The sequence below is a fragment of the Platalea leucorodia genome, assembly GCF_965183815.1.
Source record: "Platalea leucorodia genome assembly, chromosome: 2".
In the NCBI taxonomy this organism is placed as follows: Eukaryota; Metazoa; Chordata; class Aves; order Pelecaniformes; family Threskiornithidae; genus Platalea; species Platalea leucorodia.
The window spans coordinates 71,396,845-71,418,651 of NC_138824.1; the positions used below are offsets into that span (position 1 = coordinate 71,396,845).

Here is a 21,807-nt window from a genome sequence, read left to right on the forward strand (position 1 = left end):
TCTGAGTCGAAAGGAAACAGTTATCAACTAAAATGTAGAAACAACATCAGGCACAGCATCGAAGTACTTACTGGCACTTCTGATGTTTTAAGAAATTCAAGTAATGCTTCTAAAGAGCCTAAAGTAGAAGCCTGGACATAAACACCTTTCTCTTCTAATTTGATTGCATTCAGTGTTTGCTTCAGTTCATGTATTAGTTCATCCTTCAGAAAAAAAAAGAAGAAAAAAAAAAAGCAAGTTTTAGCTCTATTGCTATTATGCCTCGGGGTACGAAGTCTTTCTGTTCATGAGCTGCTGAAAGCATGCGACAGCCGTACTCATAGATACCAACTTAGAGGCTTGCAGTATAGGTCACGCACAGCCCTGTGACAGACTGCTGCTTGTTTCTGGCATTGGGAAAGCCTGTACTGAGCTAGCCTGGAGGATTTTGCAAGAAGGTGATCACGTAACACAAAGCAGATGCCCATCTTGGGAGCCAGTAACACTTCGCTGCAGACCGCGCCTTGCTCTCCCCAGCACTGTAAGTTTCCCCTGGCCAGGCTGCGTCCCCGCACGCCCCGCAGCGTGTGGCAACGCCACTGGTTGCCTAACGGAAGATCAACAATAGAAGCAGGCACTCCTAAAACCCTGAGCTGGAAAGGATTCGGAACGCTCTTTGGGCCCAGGTACAAAACAGAGGATACAACAGCAGCAAGGCCATTTTGCTGCTTTCAGAGAAGTTAAACATTTTTTAAGAGCCCACGCCTTTTGAACCCACTCAGTCTTTTCCTCTGCCAGATGAATGGGTGCTGCCATTTACTTTAAGCCCTCGTGTATCTATGACTAGCGCACTTTACGTACATACTCATATGTACCCAGAAACGGGGTCTGTATTTGGAGGACCTGAAAAATTAACCTCCTTTCAGAGGCAAGATAAGTAGGCAAAAGGCTAAAGTAAAACTATGGTTAAAAGTGAACTATCAACATGTGAGTTTCCTTTTTAAACTAACTTCCTCGCTTTGGAGAACAGGAGCATCTTGTCTCAATTTTGGTTTTAAGATAGCTACATTCTTTCCTCTGCCATTTTTAAAGTGTAAGTTCCCGAAGAAACTTACTACAGAAGTCTTAAATCAGCTTTGCAATTATGATAGTTTGAAGAACTCCACTAGCAGATATTTGCCTATATAATGTAATGGAAATCTATGCGTAAATTACTACAAATACCAAATCAGTAATTAACATATAGTCAACTACACTATGATACTTGTTTTCAAACCTTATTCTACCAGCAGAGACACCCCAGCAACATACCAGGGAAAAGCTAAGGGTCAAGATACTAAAAACGTAACCACACTAACGCTTCACATGGACACAAGGCTACAGCACGTTATTGTGACAGTTTTTAAAACGCAACCAAAAAAAAGCAAGTTACTTGCACGCTGAGCTCTCAACATTTGAATGAGGTTCATCACCAGAGAACTCAGTTGCCCTCAGTTTAAGCATCTTATTTCAACATCAGCCATCTCACCTTGAGCACTGGGACTTCATCCTCTTTATAAGCCACAAGCAACGGCAAACCAGCCAATGTTTTTTCCAAATCTTTCCCAAGAATCTTCACACCTTGAGCAGCAACGACCTCTTTGTGCTTTTCATACTGGTTCTGAAAAGGAGAATACACAATAGCAAAGAGTTCAGGTAGATGCTGCACAGCAACACAAAGTAGTGCTGAGCAGCTGAAGAACTTGCCACCAGCAAGCACAGCACATAGCATGACAGTGAAGTCCAGCAGCTCCCATCTGTCATCCATGATTTTTCCCTACTTCACATTCCTGGCATGCGTGTTTCAGCCTGCATGCTCCTCTCCCACCAGACACCTTCCCAACCCCTCCTGCGCCCCCCTCCAAGACTAAAAACAGAGAAGGCAGCCAAAAAGGAATACATACTAGAAAAGAGCAAGCAGTGATAGGCAGCTGCTTGCTAATAAAAAAAAAAAAAAAAAAAAACAAAAAAAACCAAAAACAACAGCAAACCACCAAACAAAAAAACCCCACCACACAAATGCAGCCCCAAAGGGAAGTGAGGGGAAGATGCTGACAGCCCAACCAACGCACTAAAGCTTAGCTGATAGAGCCCAAGGCCCTGCGCAGGAAGAGCTGTCTCGTTCTCCCACTGGAGGCCGCCCACCCAGCCTTCTCATGTACACAGCTCCATGCCCCACTTCCCAGATGCTCCTCCCTGCCCAGGGGAACCTCGAAGATCTCTCCCCACTCAGGGGCATCACAGAAGCAGTTATTTCTGTTTAAATCAACGTTAGAGGGATTTTCCAGTTTGTTTCCTCATTTCTTTTGTTTAGGAGATGTCCCGTCCTTTTCTTGAAACTGCAAGGCAGCTTCCTTCCTCAGTAAGCACTTGGCTCCTGCAAGCCTCTATTCTTTAGCCCTCCACCCCAAAATTTGGGTCTTATTTCAAGGGTGACAATTCCCCATGGACAGGCTGAATTGGAATGTACCCTCATTGCCTGCTTCAAAAAAAAACGCAGCTCCCCTAGATCCACTTCCCCAGCTAAAGGTTCCCAAATCCAGCGCTCTTCATCTCGGTGCTGGTACCCTATATCCATCTCCCACCAAAGTGCAGAAACTCATCCGAAGATCTTGTTGATGGGAACCTCTGATCTGTTACGGTGCTATTTGGTCCCACAAAAAAAAAAAAAACAACAAACAAACAAACAAAAAACAAACAAAAAAAAAACCACACAACACCACTCCTGTCTCCTAAGAGTTTCACACACCAGTTTATCTTCTGCTTTAAATAAAGGGAAGCAAATAGACAGAAATGCTTTCAATTCATTCCTCACAGTACCAGAATACATTCAACAGCTTCCAACAAAGCAAAGAACATAACCTAGGCATAAACATCAATCTTCCTTTTGCCGCTCTCTAGCCATTATCGAGTTATTACTGTAAAGCTGTGCTCCAGCGCGGGAAGCCTGACTTGGATTCCCCCAGGCAGCTGTCCTACCCCACAGGCGTAGGACTGCCATACACACAAGTGGAAACGGTGCCTCTTGTCTTCCTATTTAAAACAGGCCAAGAAGCTCTTGCTCAGATTCCACCTCGGCGTCAGCGCTGCATCCTTCAGCACCTCCGAGGCCACGATGGTCTCGCGACAGAGGATCACCACGGCAGAGAGGGAACGCCGACGTCGGCCCAGGCCCCAGCAATTATTAGTACTACTTTACAAGAGTATCTAAGTTTGCAGGAAGGAACTAGATTAAACACTATGGACTACAGCGGCCTGCAGCTACACAGTTCTCCAATGAAATGAAGCACACCAAAATTGTCACGGCCTTAGATTAGGACCCCGACACCAGTTTTCCACCACTAAACCAAACCTTTAAGGCCTGTCCCGTTACATTCACCTAGGTCATCTGTATGGTTTTCTTTGCCTTAAGCAAAATCTGTGCAGACACTTATTCCTTCCCTTTTAAACAGGAAAAATCAGAGCAGCTCTCTTCATCATCTTTGAATTGTATGTATTAATGCATGTATTAATGTATTTATAGCCTTTAGTTTCTGTGGCTCTCCTCCTCATTTCATGGAAAGCAATACAGGCAGGATCTCAAATTCAGTGTCTCTCCCCAGTCTAACACCAAGAGAGCAAAACCTCCAACAACTCTTGAAAACGACAAAAGGCTGCAGATTCTGCAGAGGTCCTGGTCATCGCCACTCACCAGCTACTCCTAGAAACTCACTTGCTCGCTTTTCTCAAATTTAGCTGTATATGATTTTTGTTAGTAAAAGTGTTTTTTTACTAATAATATATACTTTAGCTCAGAAGTCACTGCACCAGTACACTCCAATTTCCATCTAAGATGGGTATCTCCCTCTCACACGTAGCCCACGTGCTTGCATCTCTCATTAAAGCATGCACATCTTACCCCTCACTGCAAGGGAGCTCCCTGATCCTTTTCTTTGCCCCTGTTCTAACAGACACACCAACAGGTGTACATACAAGTACATTCACAAGAACGCTGGATGTGCACTATCTTCCCCTTTAAGTCATCCCTAGATACTGCCAATAAATACAACTGCACTCTACTACATTCTCATTTTTTTTAATAAAACTTGATTATTTTTTTTTTCCCTGATTCTAAATCTTCTCTAAATGTCAATACACTAACCAGTTTCCATACCTTAACTCGTAGCTCCTTCATAGGAGGAGGTAGCAGAAGACCTCTAATCTGAGTTACTATAGGACCTTCTACCCCAGGAACAATAATGGTGTCTCCTTCTTTCAGGCGTCCATTAATCAAAATAACATCTATGGTAGTGCCCATGCCTGGCAGTGCTTTAACCTGAATGAAAGGGAAAAAAAGTTACTCCTTATTTAAGCACTTCAAAGAATTGAATGAAATTCTTTAGAATTTCAAAGAACAGCTGCTGAATTACCTCCATGACTTGAGCTCTCAGCTCCTGACACTCAGCCAGTCTCTTGGTCAGCATAGTTTGCGTTAGCTCAACGAGAAGAGCTATCAGACTTCCCATGCCATCCCCTGTGTGAGCAGAGGTAGGTACAAGAGAAACAAAAGTGCGGGGATCCTTATTCTCATAAAACAAGGCAGCGTTCAAGCCCTGGAATCAGGATTAATAGTTATATAGGGAAAAACATATATACACATCAGTATTAACAGTAACATTCAACCCCAGTCAATTACGATTGCATTTTTTAAATCCTAATTTTAAGAAAAACATTGTTATTGACAGCATGCTATGGAACATGAAGCCTCAACCCACACTTGGAAGCAGTATGGGATAACTCTACAAAGCTAACTACCACATCTAGCTTCTAGACAGCATTGTATGTTGCCAACAGAAGTTCCCACAACCGATGCAATTCATGCCCTGCCAGCATTCAAGGGAACCAGAGGCAGATGGAATTCTCCCGGGCGATTCCCAAAGAGAGAAAGAATAGGGGCAGAAAACAATCTGCTATTCATGACTCCACTGGCCACGCACAGTGGTTAGCTGCTACTTTTCTCCAAACTAGCACTCTAAAGATGGAGCAGTTAAGAGAGATTAATTTAGCAACAACAAAGTTTGGTTTATGAGAGGTAAACACTGATGTCTCAGAAGAGATGCAACAGTTTTCTTGATATTCCAAGTTGTTTTGTGGAAAGAAAGAAAAAAAAAACCCACAAAACAAAAAACCCCAGACACAAACCACACCACCCACCCACCATCTTTACTATCGCTTTGGTTAACCAAAGAACCTTGACTAATCCAACCTACCTGTTTCGCAAATTCCACTATGATAGCTTTTGCACGTTCTTCAAATTCATCTTTCGTATTCTTTTTCTGCTTCTTTAAGGTGACAGCTACATCTGTATCTGGACTTTTTTTCCAGTCATATAACCTATCAATCTTAAAAATACAGTAATATGTCATCTTATGCAGCTTACTAAATGCTTATGCTTATGCCACATCTTCTGTGAGAAATACTTTACCAGCCAACATAGCTAGCCACTTATTTGCTCCAGTAAGCAAATTAAATCTTATTTCCTTTAGCTGCTATATTTGTCTCTGTTTATATATTTACCCAATGTCGGGCAGTATTTCATGATAGCAATACTACTTCAGGTTTTAAAAATTCAAGCTATAATAATCTAGGTTCATATAGGAAAAGTTTATATACATTAATTATATCAACTTTAAGGTAAAACATTCAGAAGAAAGAGAGCCATATGCAGCTTCACATACACCAAAAGAAAGAAGCTTGGGGTTTTTTTCCCTAAAAGAGACTGTACTACTTTTACAAAGAACTTACAACATTTACTGGTGAATTTGGACCCTTTCCCATGTTGGTACAGAGAAGGGATCACAGGGGGATTGTTCAGAAGACACAACTGCATACTTCAGAAATACTTCCTTAAGTAAGTTTTCAAAGCAGGATGGACTTAGTCCAAGAAACTATTACATTTGCTGTACAAATCAAAATCATGCCTTTAGAAAATGAATTATAACCTGGTCAAATGATAGAACTATAACCTGAAATGCAAGAACTCTTGGCTATTTAATCTCAGGCTCACTGTAGGCTTTAACACCTCTCCATCCAATTGTTTTTTTTAAAAAAGCAGCTGTTTTGAGCAATGAGATAACGGCCTCTTCAGTTCCAACAACCTTCAATCTTAATGCTCATTCTGCAAAGCTCCTGTAAAGCCACTGGGGTATCAAGGACATGAAAAATGCAAGAGAGGATCTAAGAACCACTGCTTCAGACTTTACACAAACAATTCAAGTTCATGGAAGAAAACAGAACACTGTCAAATGCCAAATACAGTATTAAGAGTAGAAAAACACGCTGTTAGAGTAAAAAGCTATCTTACCTTGTTGAGAGCTACTATAAAGGGGCATTTCTTTGATTTCAACAGATTTATTGATTCAATTGTCTGTGGCTCCAAACCATGCATGATGTCAACTACAAGTATAGCAATATCACAAAGTGAGCTTCCTCTATTTCTTAGATTGCTGTGGCATTAGGGGGGGGGGGAATAAAAAAAAATCAGCCATTTAGCAACAGAACTTTAATAAAAACATCAAATACAATGTCAAACTTACATTGACCAACAAAATGCTAAAGCTGATCAAGTAGTTATTTTTCCCTCAAAAATGTAACTATATCAAAAAATATTCAAATCACACTGTGTAAATTCCATTTAACAGAATATATTAGAGTATGTGTAAGCAAAAATAAGAAACTATTATTCTCCCAAGAGTTTTCCTATTATTATATATTTTTACAAGTTATGTTCTGATTTTTTCTGAGTGAGAATTTAGACCATTACAGTGAAATACAGGAGTGCAAAACCTGAACAAGACTGTTTATTACACAATACTACGTAAACACTAAGATTATCAGACATCTTTGGTGTCAAACAAAACCTGGCTAGAAGGTGAAGAGCTGTAAGTGGTATGATGCCGAGGAACTGATCAGAACATTACCAAGTGCCCCAAGACATGGCATTTCAATGCTTGCAGAGGTTTATGTTTAAGAACATCACATGAAAGTTTTAATCCTTCTGTTTGGAGATTTCACCCGAGCACTACCTCAGTGAGTACAGTTACACATATCATGTTTTAAACTTGAAAGTTGATTTAGTGCCTCGCCTGCATGCCACTGGTGTTCCTAGACAGCACGTGATCTCTGCTAAGACTCAGCTGACTTGTGCAATTGGTTACTTCCAGTCTTATGAACTCAGTTACCGTAACCAGGACACTATGAACTGGAGGCTAGGACAGAAGTTTTAATTTTTCATAGCAGAATACTTAGGTCACCTGAAATCCTCACCTTTTCTTCTCCAGCTAGCTTCCTGCTTCCGTCTTTCCTCTTATACTAACTATTAAGAAAAAAGTTACTTCCATGCTTTTTCAGATATTCATGGCTCAACTGGTATGAAGACAAAATTAATCAATATGAAAGGCCACCAATTAATCAGATATAAAAAGCACCTGCAAACTAAGCAAATCCACTTATTCCTCTACTTCAGGTTGTTTGTTTTGTTTTTAAAGTGAGAACACAATGGATTAGGCAAAGACCTAGCACTTTGTTAAAAATATGCCCAGATGCTTTAGCCATCACTTCTGGGAAGTACTATATTGTGAGAAAACATTACCTGAAAGACTCATGTCCTGGAGTGTCGATTATCAGCATGCCTGGAATTTTTATGTTCTCTCTGTCAAACTAACATTTCAAAATATTAGCCATCTTGCAAAGATTACACAAGAAGAAAAAACCCTGAACAGCTGGCAGCATTACTGACAGCCTTCACTTCAAAAATCCAGATACATATTTTAAGAAAGGCCAGCACCCTCTGTAAACCAAATCAGCCAAAGTTCATTTTGATAAAAAAATATGATGCAGCACATTCCCCTAGGTATCGAGTGGCCGTAAGTTCAGCTAAAATTTGTAAGACAAGGCAGCCTACAGAGGGAAAAATAGTTCGGGCTAGTGAGATTTATCATCCTCGTCTTGAACATTTCCTCCTCTCCACTGACTTTACATTTTTAATAAATTGAGTAAAATCTTGGAAAAAGCCATCACTACCAAGGTTTTTCAGTCAGCTGCTGCTGCAAGCAAAACAAGCAATACAGAACAGTTACTATTTCTGTAACACAATAAAATTCATCACCCAGGAATTGGCCCAATTTCAGCACACACAGTAAAAGGTAAGTTTTTAACAGAAAATATACTCAATAAGTTTCAAAAGTCTCAATTTACAATCAAAATATTGACAAATAAGCAGTCTAGGTACATATGTGTACTGTCCAGAACAAAGTAAGCAGTATTTGTGTATTTTTCTGAAGAAGTGGCAATGCATTAACTGCAACCAAATGTATCAACCAGAATAAAAAAAATGAGACAGCCTCCCCTTGTGGGGTGGGGTCAGGGGGGAGGATAGGAATTAAAAAAACCAATGAACCCCAATATTAGAGATAGGGGGAAAGTACATCTGCCCATGTCAGGAAATCTCACAAGGCCTTAACTAGTTTACATTTCATATTTAAAAAAAAAAAAAACGAACAAACAAAACAAAAAAAACCAGTTTTTGAAGTGCTATAACTTACATTTTTCACCATCTTAGTTTGCTCATTAATAGCTTCAAGGGGAACATTAGTCGCACCAATCTGCTGAGTGATACCACCAGCTTCACTGTCCTGTACATGAGTATGGCGGAGCTAAAGACAAAAAAGACCAGAAATTCTTACATGTAAGAGACTAAAGTCATCTCCGAGTACAATTTAATTATTTCTATTTTCAACCAAAAAACTACATGCATAAACAAGATGCACAGGCAGTACCTTCATATTCACATCTTACCTTATCCAAAATTTTCGTCTTGCCTGTGTCTACATGCCCCAGGACACAGATAACCGGTGCTCTGAGCTTTTCAGTGTTCATATTTTTGCTGTTTTCAGCTCGTCGCTTCTATGTAAAAGACACATAAAAATTGGTAAGTATAAACCAAAACCCACAGCTCACCTCTTGACTTGATTACATACCTACATAAAACAGAGTTTACTGTGAGACTTGAATTTTCAAGGCAATTCAAGGTCTGTCATCCCTCTTTTGGCAAATCAAAAATTTACCACTAACAGTTACGTTTTTGTTCTTTTGTTTTCAGTTACAGTCTAGTAGTCTAAGTAGTTATATCCACTAAAACGTAGCTTTGTCGATGGTGCATTCTGAGGAAGCATCTTGTGTAAGGAAATAGAGGACATTAGCAGCCACAAAAATGCTGAGAAGTTTAGAAATACATCTTTTAAAACTCTGAAATATCTATCTGTAAAGGATACGAGCCTCTTTCTCCAGGAGGGGAAGAGGTGGAGGGGAATGACACTGAAGTACACATTCTTTGTGATCAAGTTGTCTAAAATCAAATACTTGAGCTTCAGGCAAAAACAGGTCTTTTTTCCTAATTAATCCCATTTCTGGACCTGCCTAAATATTAGTCATGACACAGCCATCATTTTAACAAATATGGTTAAAAGGCCTTTCAATGAACTGAAGATTAACTTGTTTCTTACACAACACAAGAGCCCAGCTGTTCAAATAAAGCTGTATCTCAATACCTCAATTCTCCGTTTAGCTTTGTCATAAGCACGCTCTTCCTTAGTGCGGTCATCATCAGAGTCGTACTCAGAATCAGAGCTAATCTCCTTGCTGGGCTTTTTTTCCACAGATTGTTTTCCAATAGCTTGGGAGTCTGCCTCTCTCTCATCTGAAGTCTTTTCATCCTCATCTTCACTCCCTTCACTATCTTCAGATTCGTCACTCTCTTCTTCCTCTTCCTCCTCATCTTCCTCCTCCTCCTCTTCCTCATCCACTTCATTTTGTTCTTTGACTTCAATGTGGACAGGTTTGCTCTCTGTCAGAAAAACACAAAATTTAAAGTAAAAATTCTGTATTAAATTCACACTTGTGGGGGAGAGGGCAACAACAAAAAAAAAAAAGAGAGACTACTATAGAAGAGTGAGGACTGAGAGTAGGTTCCATTCAAGAAGTGCTAGTCAAGATCATTTTTCAACTTTCAATATAAAAAAGCGTTTCATGTTCAGAGCTGCTGACTTGCGTTTAGAATCTGTGCAAGCAGAGTGAGTTTGGGGTGGGGGAAGTAATTATGTTATCAGCACACTTACGCTTGACATCATTTGCAAATATTCAGATAAAGTGACGTTCTTTAAAGCTGTGAGCACTTCATAAAGGAACGAATGCACTCACACCTTTGAACAGAAAGCCAAAATACTCCAAATTCAAGACAAGATGGGTTCTGTGTATTACTGATCAGGAATGCCCACTTAAGCAGAAGTAACAATCAGAACCAATGGTCTCTTCTACATCTTTAAAAGTCTCATCTCAAGGCTTTCCTAGACTGTTCAGAGAAAATTATTTTTCAGAGGAATTCTTCAGTAAACAAACAAAAAGAACTATCAAAAAGTAATTTTCTTTCTTTGAAAGCTTCCCATTTATCATACTTGCAAAATCGTAAGAGACAATCTAATGACCACTTTAAAGCCATGCATTCTCTTCCTTACAGAGCTGCTAGGAGGCTCACTGCTCTCAGAGATTAGTTATGTTTTCTTGCTATGCTGAAAGTCCATCAGCTTAGTAAAACACTAAATCTAATTCCTAGGAAGGCTCTTCTTCTGGATCACATTGGCAGATCCTTCAAATCCAAGCAGCAAGAAGTGGGATGTGACATTCTCCCCGGGACAGTGGTGACAGACTAAAACAGACTTTCAAGGAGGTGAGCAGCCCTCACTACTCCAATTAGAACAGTCCAGCACCACAGGTATACACACCTGTGCTGAAATAAAATCCATACTGCTGTACATATACGTACATAAAGCATTACACTTGAAAGCACAGGTGCCAGAAGTATAGGGCTGACCAAGCCAAAAAATACTTGATGAACAGTCATCTTCAGAAGCAATGAAGACACATCATGGAAGCGCTAAGAACAGTAATCAACTCCTGTTCAGGAAGACTCGCAGCAATACGGCTTTCTCCACCACTGGAAGAAAGGACCTGAGAAGTTATCCCCAAGTTCTTGCGCAGCTCTAACTTCCCCATAAACATTGCTGTTGGCCACAGACAGAATATGGGCTTTGGCACATATGTGCAAGAATATGAGTGTTCTGGCAATACTTCCTTTTCTTCCTCAAAGGAGCAGATGAGAGAAGGTATCTAGAACTCACTATAATGCATGCATACTAACCTTCACACTGTCTTAGTCCCCCGCTTCTTTCAGAACTTGTCTCAAAGGTACTCTCCTAGATGTTGCCAAGTAAAAGCTGTTATAGCTTTGGAATGGTTACTAGAGAAATACAGTACCAGGTAAAAGGCCTTCCTAAACTCCCAGAGGTGGTTTAAGCACATATTAAGAGGAGAGGATTTTTACTCCCATAAAAACGAACAAAAAATTCCAACTAATTTATTTTAGGCGATAACGGCACATATGAGTATTTCCAAAGGGTCTTCTTGAGCAGTATTTGTGCAGTTTCTGAAAGCTCTGCCTTTAAGAAGAGGATCTTGTATTTATTTATCATCACACTTGCCTCACAATTTACCTAATAGGGCAGGGAGAGAATCTAAATACACTATTGTTTTCTATGGAAACAAAAAACTCAGCCCAAAGAAACCTCTTAATCAGAAGAAGCATTCGTTTGGTATTTACATGCCCACCTTTCTCTTCATCTTCATCACTAACCATAGCTTCCCAGTCATCCAAACCCGCATCTTCCGTTTCTTCTTCTTCCTCCTTTTCTTCTGAAACTAAGAAACCCAACATCAGAGGAAAAGAAACAGCCCAGCAACATACATTTTTAGATGCCCTTTGACATACTGGCAACTGCAACTTACAAGTTTGCTGCTGTCATAATTCTACCAAATTATCTCCATGTTCCCCAAACAGAAAATGCTGCACACTTAAGAAATAATCTTCCATTCTCTCCACAAAATCTTATAGTGCTAGCATCTTTTCCTAGCAAAGCGTATTTTTGGAAGACATCACTAACCTACTTGTCTAGTTCCTGACTGCATATCATGCAAGTGCCTGCATAATGCATGCCACACAAACCTCTACCATAACCATGTTCCTTGAAAGGAGCTGCCTGATTAACAGTTAGCCATGTGTAACCAAGTGACAGAGAAACAAGAAAACAAGTTGGGTTACAGTATTAATTTTAATTAGTGGGAAAATAACAAATTGTCTATAAAAAGTTCTATTTTAGGACTCGAGGTGCCTTAACATAATTGTACCATGGATTCCAGAAGCATTAAATATATTAATTCCAGCAGGAATTCAGTCAGATATTAAGAGCTGCAGTCTCTTGATATAACAGACAAATGGAAAAACGCAAACTTTTAACCCTCTCCAAAAGAGGCATTAAACAATATATATGTTGCAGCACATGGAGTGTCATGAAATTTTATCTCTTTGAAATGAAGTGCAAGTTCCCCGCTGCCAGAACATTAACTGGGAACTACTGTTCTGCCAGTGAGCCCTTCTCTTTTATGGCAATAGAATTGCTCTTTCAAGAGATAAGTCAAGCCAGAATTAGAGTACACATTCAGTTTTGTTTTCAAAAAGCTGGAAATTTTGTCAGTATTTGCCTGACTTAAGAATAAGGGTAAAAATTGGAACAGTCTCCTTGCTGAGGAAAAAGTCCAGTACAATGTGATTTTGCCAAAACAAGTACTGTGTGTAGGCAAAAATGAGGGCAACAATTACTTGCTATGCTGATACTCAGTTTCACAGGCTAACCCACGTCCACTGTATTCAGCACTTGTGAAAGCAAAACATTTGGAATTGAGAATACAATCACTGTGAATATTGCAGTATCAATACTTGAAGCAGCATATCCCCTCTGTACCCCCACCTAACCACTAACAAAACAGCCTTTTAGAAAGCGAAAGAAAAGTCAAGGGAGCTAATCATAAGGCACTGAATGTGCTTATTTGAGATAGTTGCCTAAGCCAATGGAACACTGGAGCTCACCCAGAATAAGGGACATTTACAGCCTCATTCTGAAGCCTCATGCGTTTTTATTCCATAAAATTCCATCAGTTCCTCCTTTAGGAAAAGAAAAAAAACCCAGCAACTACCTAAAGAAAGGATGAACACTCAGCACCCATCCAACAAGGTACAATACCTACCATGCAGTACTGCCACAGTCATCTTATGTGTTTTAAGTTTATTAGCTTTACTACTAACCTGGCTCTACCGGAAGAGGAGTCTCTTCTTTTACTGGTGTTTCCAGTTCTACAGCATCTTCAGCTGGGGAAGTTACCTCCACACTTTCTGAAATTGCAAGAAAGCAAATTGGATGCTACATTCTTCCAAAGCGCAAACCAACTTAGTTAGAGACATAACTTCACATTTAAGTTCCGTTTTTAAGTTGTGCTGTTACAAGTAAATGAAATCTGAATTTATTTAACACCAAACTAACTGAACTCCCACTTACTGAGCTGAAACAAAAGTTAGAGCATGTGGCTGATTCGAAAAACATTTGGCTTTCTAAGCAGTTAAACAGATTTATGTGATAGGTCAGTTATTGGCTAAGAGGACTACCATTGCTTTTGAACACTAAAAAAAAAAAACTTGTTTTCTTTAAAAGACGAGAAAAATTAAGTAATACTAATGAACTACCCATTCTTGCTCTACTGTTCCATATTAAAAAAAAAAAAATCACTGATACAATTCAGATAAGCAGTGTTCTTAATTCTTTACACACACTCCTTCTTAAGTGGTAAGTAGCCACATAACTCTCATGTCGAATGTAAAATAAAACCCAGCTACATAACAAAAACACTGATGCAAGGGGGTTTGTTTTTGTTTAAACTAAGGAACAGCCTTGAGAAGAGCCACAGCAATACCCCCACAGGAAAACCACGAAGCACAAAAGTAAAAAATTCTGACACATTCACACTATGTCTAACTAGTGCAATAAGTTCTAAGCTTTCAAAAATGCAAGCTCTCTGAACTACTCATGCCCTGAAAACTCTTTTTATATACAAGAAAACAAACAAACAAAACTGTCTCCAACTTAAAAGAAAAGTACTAAAACTAGGATCAATCCCCTTTCATCCTGGGACATCAACTTAGACTTAATTACAAGTCATTATTGCTTACACTACATTGTATTTAACCTACACATGCACACAAAGCATCCAACCTCACATTCGTAAAAGGCCTTTACCTTCTGTACATCTCCAACATTTAGAAATTCTAAAGAAAATACCCAGGTTTAGAAAAAAAAAAAAAAAAAAAACAAACCAGTCAAGTAGATTGTAAAACAAAAGGATTAAGTGAGCAGTCTTCAAAACAACTTTAGGATCCTAATACATTAACACTTGCATGTGGGGGTAGGGGTGTCAAAAGAACCTCACAGGCACCCTGAAGTGCAATTAGTTTAGAATTAGCTGATTTACTCCACAAACACTTCCGGAACTGTGACTGATCTATTAAGTATCCCTATATGCAAACCACACCTTCTTTATTTTCTGGCTGCTGCTGCTTCTTTTTCTTTCTGTCTTCATATATTGGCCTCTTCTTTGGCACAGAGTCTTTGGATGGCACTTCAACACCTGCAAAAAAAAATTGTTAGAAAGAAAATCCAGGCTATTAAGTACTAAACATAAGCTTTGATTTAAATGAGAACACGTTTTCCAGAATTGCAAGGTGGAGGAAGGAAGAGAATGGAAAGTAAGTTCAATGCATATTTTGTCTTTTTAAAAAGTCTGATTTTCAAAAGCTGCAAAACTTGAGAAAAGTATAGTTCTTCAGATACTCTGAATGCTCTCAAAAAGAAGTTAGATTACTAATGGGAAAAAAAAATCTGATCCTAAGACTCCAGGTTTGAAGCTATCACATACTTACCTAGGATTTCATGAACCTCAATACCTCAAGTTTAGCAAGCATATGCCAATTTAAAGTCTGCTATGCTAAAACTAACTCAAAATCAGTCTGCCAGTCATCCTAGTTTCAGAGAGTCTGGAGCAGTTAAGAGGCACAGCTTTTCTTAAAAGCTTAAGGTTGTTCAGTAGACAGTATTTTCCCTATTGCTCAGTGTTGGGGGTTTTTGTTGTTTTTTTGGTTTTGTTTTGGTTTGGGGGGTTTTTGGGGGGGTTTTTTGGTTGGTTTGTGTTGTTTTTTTTTTTTCCCCACACAACATAGACCTTTTTAGGTATTAAAATAATGCCAGGTTCAATTCATCAGCTTCATCTTCACCTCACCAGAAAGACAGCACTGTAATGTTGGAAGGGATTAAATTAAAAACAGAAGTTTGGTGCAAAGACAAATTAATTACTGCTGCACCTTCTGAAACACTCAATATTCCTTCAGGTACTGTGTGATTTACAGTGCAGATTTGACAAAAGTCCAGTTGTGGCAGCACACAAATAGAAGGATTCTAATACCTACAGAACAAACAAGTTACTAGGAACAAATTAGGACACGGGATTACAATACATTGGATACATTTACTTCATTGCAATGGAAATAGATTATATTTGACTGAAAAGCAGGAAAGCTCCTACATACCCTTTTCTTGAAGGAAACGCAAGAGGATAATATACTGTTCCCATGCACTAGCTAACTTGAGGCAAAACAACGCACTTGCTTAGGCAAGCACATGAATTAATCCAAGAGGATCGAGACTGCCGGTCTTACAAGACCTGCAGCACAGCCCATCTGCTTATCCTGGCCTTCGGGCCAAGCAATGGAAAGAAGCGATTTTTCCCAGAGCACCTTTACATGGAATTACTCAGTATTTGCCCTCCTAGCTCCAGATAGAAAAAACAAACACAGAGCAGTAAGGGGTATGAAATTGGGGGGTGGGGGCGGGTAGTAGTAGTATTTAAAACTTTACTGCTTACCCTGAGCTTGGAGTAGTTTAAGAGTAGCCTCCGCTCTGGCTCTGGCTTCTCGTTGAGCTTTTGTTAAAAGTTTTCCCTCCTTCTTCAAACGCTCCTTCCTCTCTTTTTCCTTCTGTTTCTTTCTTTCTTTCCTCTCTTGCTCTAATCGTTCCTAGAAAAAGGTTAAAAAACATGCAGAAATTTTAAAGCACGCTTTACACAAAAGCTGACCAAGTGCATATTCTCTTGATGAGAAACATATTAAGGACTAATCCACCAACTGCACCAGCAAGGGTACAGGTTAAGATTACCCTCTCTCGTACTCTGTCCTCAGAGTAAGATACACTGTACCTCCTCTTTGCGCTTCGCTTCTAGTTCTTCCAGTCGTCTTATGCGTTCTTCCTCCTCTCTTTTTGCCCTTTCCTCCTCCTCTTTCATTTTAGCCAAGGCTTCTTGCATAGCTTTAACCGTGGCTTTACTGGGACCCTTTTTCTTCTCTTTCTCTTTTTCTTCTTTCTCACCTTTCTTTTTTTTCTTGTCTTTTTTCTTTTTGTCCCCCTCATTGTCATCAGCTACAGAAAGAAAAAACATACATTCAAAGATCCCAGAAATTTTAAAGATACTCTAAATTCAATTAATGTTTCAAATATGATAAACAACAGCAAATGAGGAACATTTTGACTGGCTACTACAGAAGTACTTCATAATGAAAAAAAAAAAAAAAACAAACAAACTGTCTCTTAAATTACAAAGTCAGGGCCTGAAGTCTTAAAGTAACAGAATAACTGGGAAGTGAAAAACTATGTTTGCAATACAGAACTGTAAGTATATGTTGTAATGAGAACTCGCCATCTGGCTTTTGTTTTCCCATGTACCTGACCAAACTACAGGCCAGAAAAAACAGCCACATGTGAGTCAACACAAAGAGGCAGACAAGGCTACCAAACATCTAGTATTCCTGATTCTGAATAAAGCAACAAATCATCTTTGCTGCCTGCCAACTCTTTGGCCGTCTTATAAAAGCTACAGTGTTTAAATTACAGTTTTAGAAACCACGTTACAAACCCTCTGTTCCTGCAGGAGTCTCTCCTTTTTCCCCAGGGCCAGGGGTTGCCATGACTTCAGGAGAAGCCTTCTCTTCAGCTTTTTTTGGAGCTTCCTTCAGCTTTGCAGGTTCTTTACCACCTTCTAACTCTTCCTTCTCTTTCTGCTTCCTCAGTTTCGCTTTTTCTTCCTCACGTTTTTTCCTCTCACGTTCTTTTTTTTCTGCCTTCTTCTGAGCCACTGTTTTTACTTTGAATGAAGGTTCTTCATCATCATCTCCACTTTCAGCAGCAGGAGCAGACTTTAGTTTTTGGTTTTTCTTTTGTCCTTTTCTAGACTGGGAGACCTCATCTGATTCATCACCGCTCTCACCTGTAGACACTGCCCCCACACGCTCTTTGCTTTTCTTAATGTTAGTTTCATCTTCTTCTGACAGATCGTGCTTTTTATTTGACTTCTGAGTTTTCCCTTTGCCTTTCTTAAGCTGTGTCTCATGATCATCATCATCACTGCCAGAAAGCATGTCTTGTTTAGCTTTCTGAGTTTTTTTAGATTTTTTATCTTTATCTTCCACTTCCTCACTGTCATAGTCATTTTCCAGATTGGCTTTTTTACTCTTTCCTTTCCTTTTTTTATCTTGTTTTGATAAGCTTTCTTCATTGTCATTTTCAACCTGGTAATTAAACAATTAAATAATCAGCCATGAAAAATTACTTGCTATTGTGAGCTAAGTAGCAGCATTGAGAGATGTCAAGAAAAACTTCTCTTATTGAAGACAAAGTCTGAAAGCAATAACTATTCCTCAGCCCACAATTAAAATTTATTCTGATTGGCTTTGAATAATTATCAGCATGAAAACATGGCTTCTGGTAAAATCTTCCACACTTGACTTTACTATGAAAATATGATCAAGTATAATTAAAAATACATGCTAGCTGCCAAGTTTCACATAGGATCTCCAACTACAGTGCAACACTAGAACTTTTCTGGGACAGAGGTGTCTCGTATTGCAACTATTTTCTATTAAATAGCCCACCTCCCTCTCAGTGTTCACCTTTCCTGCAGAAGGTTCCCTGTCAACTTTCCCTCCTTGCGCCTCTATTGACAGTTCTTCCAGCTCCTTCAGGATATCATCTTCACTAAAATAAGAAAGAAGTTATGGTACTTAAGTAACTGATTTTTTGTATAATGGAATAAAATAAGACAGATAGGAAAAAAACCAAACTTACTCAAAATCCTGTTTCTTCTTCTCTTTTTTCTTTTTGCCTTTGGATTTCTGTGGCTCTTGCTCCTTTGCAGCTCCTGCACCTTCTATCTCAGCAGCAAGGGCATCAATATCAATATCATCTTTTGCACTGAAATGCAAAAGGAAAGCAGGATTATCAAGAGTTCAAACATTAAGTTTACATAAGTAGAAACCATCTGCATAAAACAAACAAAAGCTTCAAAAAAATCAATCACAAAACATAAGCAACAGAAGGGCAAAAACCACATTTAACAAACCATTATGCGCTAATACCTTATTCCACCCAGTAGGATGAAAAGGAAAAAGCTTCACACGTTATCTGCTTGAAGGGAGGTGGAACAGTAAAACATCTTCAGTTCTTACAACGCTGACTTTAAAATTAGTTTAGATGTGAGATTTGATAAAACTTCTTGGAAGAATGTAACTAGGCTGTTTCATTTTGATCCTCCAAAAGATGAATTGTACAGCCCTTCAAATCACAGTAAGCGTCATTGCCAGAAAAGCAGCCCCCACGATGAAGGTTCAAATATGAAGCACAAATAGAAGAAATCTTGCAATTTAGTAACCAGGAAATTCTATTAAGAAGCACTTATCTGCTCCTTTAAAGACCCTTTAGTAAACAACAAAAGCTACTGTATTTTTATTTAGCACGTAAGTGGAAGTTCTTCACAGCTTCCAACTTATAACAGTTACCTATGCTTTGCCATCAGACTGAAAAGTTTTATTCTTATCATTCAAGAGAAGTCACATGGAGGAACACAGTTCAGACCTGAGCTAGACTCTAAAGCCAATCATAAAAAATACCAATGCAGTTGGCAAGCAATCATTTCCACCACTTGCCTTAGTATTACCTCTCCCAGGCCTAAAGAAAGCCAAAAGAAGTTTCACTAAGCATCTGAAATATGCATCCTTCCTCATTAGATCTCATTATATCGAGTTTCTCTTTGAAAAGCATTTTCTTTTCTTGCTGTAAGTAACCTCTCATCTTCAATTAAGCAGAAGTGGCTTTTTTCCTGTCCTTTATCAACAGTTGTAGTTCAGATGCACTTTTTTCTTGACTCATACCATAAGAACTGAGCAAAGGCTAAGTCTAGTGTCCAGAGGTTTTTCCACCTAATCACGCTCACAATACAATTGTAAGAAGATTACTTTCCTGTTCCCTGCTTCACACACAGAACTTCAGTACTCAGACCAAAACTGGTCTATTAAAGTAGCAAATATTAGGGTGCTCCTTTTATTGCAGCTTGCGGTTTCAAAAACTTTTTAATCAATATGCTATTAATACCTCATCTAACTCCCTCTTAAATACATGGGCAGAAAACTGTTCTTTATTTCACAATTTCACTGTCTTAATTATTACCACCCACTTAGGACAACTCAGTCAGGCAAAGGCTGACCGACCAAATACCTGAATCTATACCCAGAAAATAAGGGAAATGCATTTCTTCCAAATTCAGGACCTCCGAGATATCAGCAAATTCTGAACTACCAGAGCTTCAGCCTTGCGAATTTACAAACCCAGAAGTCGAGTATTAATAAAGAAATCAAGTACTTACTGAATTTCAGAATCTTTAAAGGAATAATTAAGTCTAAGTTGTATTTCCCTTTGCAAAAGGGGAGGGCTGAGAGAATCATTTTACAAGTTTAAGTGAATGCTGACATTCACAAACCCGTTTTATCCCAAAAATCGGGCATAAGCAAGTCACCAAACACTGTCTATATGTGACAATAGCACAAGTAAGCAACAATGCACTTTTTTTTTTTAAAGGCCAAGATTGATTATTTTATTTTCAAGATCTTAAATTTTCTTCTATATAGACTGAACAAGCCAAATAAAAGCACCACAATGAAGCACTTCACTGTACAACATCTTTATTACCAGAGATACTTACTGTTAGTATCTAGAGAACAAAAAAATACGCCTTGACTATACCTAGTAGTACTTCTTATGTGCTGACATGATAAGGAATACATTTCTCAAAGAAATGTAACTCTCAAATGGTTAATGCAAGATTTCTAAACCAACCCCCACCTCCCCCAAGAGGAAAGCACAAACTTTTTTGGCCATTTCCACCTTAAGAACAGCTGACTTGATGTTTCAGCAATTTAAGAGCTGTTTTTATAAGCAGTTTAACTGGCTGTGCACCAGGGGTAGCATAGACAGCTGAAATAAAAATGTCAACAATCATCTCGACACCTACAGTTAAAGCCCGAATATCAGGCTTACTATATTACATCTAGGCCCACACATAGGCCGTCATGTTTCTTTTTGCATTAAGTGCAGCATATCAGTTTATTAAGCACACTTGCTTACCTCCTTCTACTCTAGGAGTTAGTGGAGGAGACCAAGTCAAATCCAAGCCTGAAATAGTTTGAAGAGACCAAAATACAAGCTCCACTACTACTTCATCCATGGCTGTACTGCTCCCACTACTACAGGATCTTAACAATGGGTTTGTACAGATGTTAAGGAGCCAAGCCTTTAAACAGCTTATATTTTACATGGATATTCTCAAGGCTGACTTTTCACACTGCAACTTTGCAGAAAGTTATGTCCAAACATAAAACACATGGTTTTTATGCAGAGGATGCTTATGGTACCTTATGTTTTCCAGGATACAGGCTTTAAGGGGATGGGGGTTTGTTTGTTTTTAAATCAACTCACTTAAACTGAACCTTGAAGAAGAAAACCTGGGGGGGGGGGGGGTGGGGTGGTGGAATCTCTCAAATCAAAAACTGAAAAAAACAATTCACAGACATTAAGCTTTAACACCCACCAGCAAGAACACTTTAGGAATAATAACGAAGACTGTTCAGCTGTCACAATAGTGGCATAAATATAGTATGAGAGCCTTTCCAACCTTGGCTTCCACTGCTCAACAGTCAGTGGTTTCCAAGAAATCTATACTTTCCACTACATTTCCATTTACTAAGTGACACAGCAGGCTTCAAACATTTGAGCCTGGATGAAGTAAAAAGTAAAATTAAGGCTGCATGCATTTATATATACAGCAATACATACAGTTATAATTCTTAAGAACTGTAAAGCAAGCATATTATTAGAAAGCCAGGGAATTCAAATATTGGCTTCCATTACTAAGAGTTTGTTCCCATACTGACCTTGAATTCCTTCCCTTTTAAAATTCTAATAATATTCCACTAGGATCTCATAATAAGAGAAAGTTGTAAAGAAGATTGAGAAGGTGCCCTTCCTCTTTTCCTGGGAGATTCTTATGTCGTAAGGAATTCACTGCCTTTAGATACATAACAGGAGAGTTTCTTTCATAGATTCATAGAATGGTTTGGGTTGGAATGGACCTTAAAGATCATCTGGTTCCAACACCCCCTGCCACACGCAGGGGCACCTTCCACAAGACCAGGTTCCTCAAAGCCCCATCCAACCTGCCCTTGGAAGATACACCTAGGAAACTTTTTCCTGTAAGCTTTTTTAAGCAGTCCCCAAACACATTTCAGAAACCCAAACACTCTTGCCAGGAACCTCCTCCTCCAACTCCTCCAAAAGGTCTCCACCCATCCTCTCTTGCCCCTCCACTCAGCCTTTACAAGGGTCCTAACCCCAGCTTTAAGAGTGCCTGATACAGGAACCTGAAAGCACCAGTATGCTC

The 21,807-nt window shown here is 39.1% G+C and overlaps 1 protein-coding gene across 5 annotated transcripts in view; it reads right to left on the reverse strand.

The window, feature by feature from the left end:
- Positions 1-21,807, reverse strand: part of EIF5B (eukaryotic translation initiation factor 5B) — a 39,076-nt gene that overhangs the window by 4,773 nt on the left and 12,496 nt on the right. For 3 of the 5 annotated variants that reach the window (XM_082334556.1, XM_082334558.1, XM_082334560.1), the window contains 18 exons: positions 18,165-18,290; positions 17,972-18,074; positions 16,957-17,608; positions 16,243-16,463; positions 15,913-16,063; positions 14,527-14,622; positions 13,250-13,336; positions 11,719-11,808; positions 9,606-9,901; positions 8,854-8,961; positions 8,601-8,711; positions 7,649-7,716; positions 6,362-6,503; positions 5,268-5,399; positions 4,428-4,610; positions 4,172-4,333; positions 1,508-1,639; positions 72-203 (listed from right to left, as the gene is read on the reverse strand). In XM_082334556.1, the coding sequence (XP_082190682.1) occupies positions 72-203; positions 1,508-1,639; positions 4,172-4,333; positions 4,428-4,610; positions 5,268-5,399; positions 6,362-6,503; positions 7,649-7,716; positions 8,601-8,711; positions 8,854-8,961; positions 9,606-9,901; positions 11,719-11,808; positions 13,250-13,336; positions 14,527-14,622; positions 15,913-16,063; positions 16,243-16,463; positions 16,957-17,608; positions 17,972-18,074; positions 18,165-18,290 (2,992 nt within the window). The remainder of the gene's footprint in view (positions 1-71; positions 204-1,507; positions 1,640-4,171; positions 4,334-4,427; positions 4,611-5,267; positions 5,400-6,361; positions 6,504-7,648; positions 7,717-8,600; positions 8,712-8,853; positions 8,962-9,605; positions 9,902-11,718; positions 11,809-13,249; positions 13,337-14,526; positions 14,623-15,912; positions 16,064-16,242; positions 16,464-16,956; positions 17,609-17,971; positions 18,075-18,164; positions 18,291-21,807) is intronic. The other 2 variants (XM_082334557.1, XM_082334559.1) reach the window with 1 other exon arrangement.